General features: G+C 50.7%; 1 protein-coding gene across 1 annotated transcript; it reads left to right on the top strand.

Moving 5' to 3' along the window:
• The first annotated feature begins 333 nt into the window (after window positions 1-333).
• PHLDA1 (pleckstrin homology like domain family A member 1) lies at window positions 334-2,720 on the top strand. Its single transcript, XM_075932078.2, has 2 exons — window positions 334-1,310; window positions 1,887-2,720. The coding sequence occupies exon 1, from the start codon at window positions 828-830 to the stop codon at window positions 1,275-1,277; it is 450 nt and encodes a 149-aa protein (XP_075788193.1). The 5' UTR covers window positions 334-827; the 3' UTR covers window positions 1,278-1,310; window positions 1,887-2,720.
• The last annotated feature ends 763 nt before the right edge of the window (window positions 2,721-3,483 follow it).

The raw sequence follows: 3,483 nt of genomic DNA, 5'->3' as shown, positions 1-3,483 counted from the left end.
GCAGTTGACCTTTGCATGTTTTATGGTAGGGGTGCTGAAAGCCACTGGACCATATTGTGACCCATGTGTATGATGGACACCTATTCAAGTTGCAACCCCAGTTCCAGCATCTATAATTGTAAATGGCTTGAGACTTGCTGCTTCATAATAATAAATAATTACTAAGGACACTTAGCTTTTATCTAGAGCTTTTCATCCCCTGATCTCAGAGTTGCTGGTGCGAGCCAGGCGCTTAGATGAGGCTGCAAGGATAATAAATGAGACTGTTGAAAGCTGTAAGCCGAAGATAAAATAGCGCAGATCAGATTTAACCATCACTGCAGCGGGGAAAGTGATGTGCTGAAGGCGGAGTGCGAGGCGACTCCTCAGGGCGCTTGACCCGTGCTGGGCAGACCTAGAGCCAGCCCCGCCGCTCCCGGCTGACCCCGAAGGGAGGCGCCTGCAGGAAGCGCGCAGGGCGGCAGCCCCATATTTGGAAGGGAAGCCAGGGGCGCGGGGGCGTGAGAAAGGAACGTGGCGCTCGCCCGAGCTGGGCTTCCCTCCGTCGGGTGTCACTCTGGGCTGGGCAACTCGCGCGGCGCCTCGCAGCAGCTGCCCCGGCGGAGCGGCCAGACCGATCGCCCAGAGCCGGGCGCTGGCTCCGCACGGCCGCTCGCTGCCCCCGCCGCCTCGCTAGACCCAGGATCGTCCCGGCGCCCGCTCGCCCGCCCGCCGCCATCCGTTTCGGAGCAGGGCTCGGGCGCGGGGAGGAGAGGGCCCGGCTGCTGCCTGCCCCGGCGGGAGGTGGCTGCGCGGCCGGGCGGCGCAAGGCGCCCCCTGGCAGGAGGATGCTGGAGAGCGGCTGCAAGGCGCTGAAGGAGGGCGTGCTGGAGAAGCGGAGCGACGGGCTGCTGCAGCTGTGGAAGAAGAAGCGCTGCATCCTGACCGAGGAGGGGCTTCTCCTCGTGCCCCCCAAGCAGCCGCCCCCGCCGGGCCCCGCGGCCGCCGAGCCGCCGGCCGCCAAGGCCAAGGAGCTGCACTTCTCCAACATGAAGACGGTGGACTGCGTGGAGCGGAAGGGCAAGTACGTGTATTTCACCGTGGTCATGGCCGAGGGGAAGGAGATCGACTTTCGGGGCCCGCAGGAGCAGGGCTGGAACGCCGAGATCACGCTGCAGCTGGTGCAGTACAAGAACCGCCAGGCCATGCTGGCCGTCCGCTCCACCCGCCAGAAGCAGCAGCACCTGGGCCAGCAGCACCCGGGCCACCGCCTCCGCAGCGCCTCCAACTCCGCGTAGGGCGCCCGAGGTCCCAGCCGCGGCACGGCCCAGGTACCGCCAGCGGGGAGGGCGCGCCGGGCTCCCCGCTACCCTGCCTCCCCTCCCCCGGGCTCATCAGCGCGGGATGGAGCTGCGCAGGGCAGGCCACTGGCGGGAGGCTGCCAAGCCGTGACCAACCCGATCCCCTCCCCCCCAGGCTCCCAAGCGCCCTCGGAGCATCAAACTTTAAACACCAAACCCTGGCTAACTTGCCCGCCAGGGACTCCCTCCGGCCGGGGGCGCGGGCGGGAAATAGTTTCCTCGAGGAGTTTCATACACTACCGGGGAGTGCTGGTGCCTTTTGTGCCGACGGAGTGCCGGGCAAGAGAGCGAATGGTCCCGAGCTCTGGACTGTCTTCCATGCTCCACCAGCTCCTGTGATCTTCCATCTCCTGCCCATCCATTTGTGCCTGGCTCACTGTTGCAGGAATCTCTCTCTCTCACACACGCGCGCGTTGACTATCTGTGCACCTACCATTTGGCATTCAGAGAACCGGTTCCACACACACAGGCAGCTTAGCTTGACTCTGTGTGCCCACAACCTGTGTCAGCTCATTCCCTTCCTTCTGTGTTCTTTTCTTCTCACAGGTTGAATTCAAGCAGCACTTCAGGCAGCGAGACTGAGCACATTTCTGCGGTGAAAAATGTTTCAATGGATCAAAAAACTTGGCAAACAAAGGAGAGCAGCAAGCAGGGAGACTGGGGAGCATCAGTTTAACCCAGCTATTTTTCTGCACAGTCCCTTCCTCTGTAAGGGGGAAAACATTTCAAGTCATATGGACTCTAACTACTATTTATGAACCTTGGAAAGGATCATCTGGCATGATGGGACTTCTAGGACACATGGCGTACTGTACATTTATTTTATTTTATGGTTATTTATTAGGGATTTTTAAAGGCTTGTTTGTTTGCAAGTTGTTTCTGAATGTAGACCATTATCCAGAAATCGAATTTCAAATCAAAATTCAAAGCACACCTTAATTTCCTACTGAACTACAACCTTTGGAGAGAGAGAGATGTTTTGGGAGAAGCCAGTGATTTATATGGCCATGTGAATTTTAGGTGATTTTCCACATGGAATACAATAGTTTATATTTGTATCCAAAATATTAGTTTAGGAACTGTTGTTATATTAACATGGAAAGTATAATGCATGGTGTAGAACTAGGATAAAGATCTTAATGCACAACCAATAGCTTCTCTCCAGGGGTTGGATGTCACCAGATGTCAAGGGGAAGCACATTAAAATATGGAAGATGAATGTTACATTTTATATGCAAATCAGTATGCAGAAAAATAATCCAATTCATTAGCATGAGATAAAATACCTTTGTTTAATTTATCACGTACAGCAGTTAAAGTGGGAACTCTGACCAATTTGATTTGTGATATGAGTGTCACATTAAAATTATATCAAATTTATGTGCTCGCTTATTTTATGTTATGATAATGGTTGTAAGAACTGAGAACTATATATTAAAACTTCTGTACATTTGAGTTCAAAGCTCTCTTGATACAGAAGGTTTATGAAAGGGCCATGTTCTTGAACTTTTTATGACTGATTTTAAATGTCTTGCATTGAAAAATCCCACTGTTTAAAGTCCATCTTGTAAATGTCTTAAAGTGTTTAAATGAATTGTTTCAGTCATAATTTTCATAAATTGAAAATTGCTATATTGCTGAGATAAATAAGTTTATTTGGGTGTGTAATATAAGCAGATGTTGAGAGATGTGTTGGGATCTTGTCTGTATTATGTTAACGAACCCTGTAAATTTAGAAAACAAAGCATTAGGCATACATGTCTCATTTCTCCTGTTGAAATCTTTGGGGGTTTGCTGTTGATTTCACTGGGAGCAATATTGGCTAGTAGGCCCTGATCCAAAAAAGCAAGTTATGCCAGTGCTGATGCACTTTGCTGAATTGGGCCCTTAATGTAGTGGATTATTTCCCATTTTGCATGGCTAAAGCTCTCTACTTTGAAATAAATGGTGAGAAGTCCTTTAAAATCTGATGGTACCATATGGCCTGTTATCTATAAGTCAAGGTACAGAGCTTCAGCCAGGGAACTATTTCTTTTTACCATCTAATAGGGAAACTGCGCTGCCCATGTAGAAACTATAAATGGAAACAAAGTCTTATATGTTTAGGACTTTTTTTTGAAGCTTTAGCTTTACTTTAAAAAAT

The sequence above is a fragment of the Pelodiscus sinensis genome, chromosome 1 (assembly GCF_052426305.1).
Source record: "Pelodiscus sinensis isolate ZL-2025 chromosome 1, ASM5242630v1, whole genome shotgun sequence".
Classification (NCBI taxonomy): Eukaryota; Metazoa; Chordata; order Testudines; family Trionychidae; genus Pelodiscus; species Pelodiscus sinensis.
Note: the sequence above shows the minus strand (reverse complement) of the source record. Positions and strands in the feature narration are given on the sequence as shown.

Bases quoted from the DNA above. Each gene is read 5' to 3' on its own strand.
- PHLDA1 (XM_075932078.2), top strand. From the start codon at position 828: ATGCTGGAGAGCGGCTGCAAGGCGCTGAAGGAGGGCGTGCTGGAGAAG.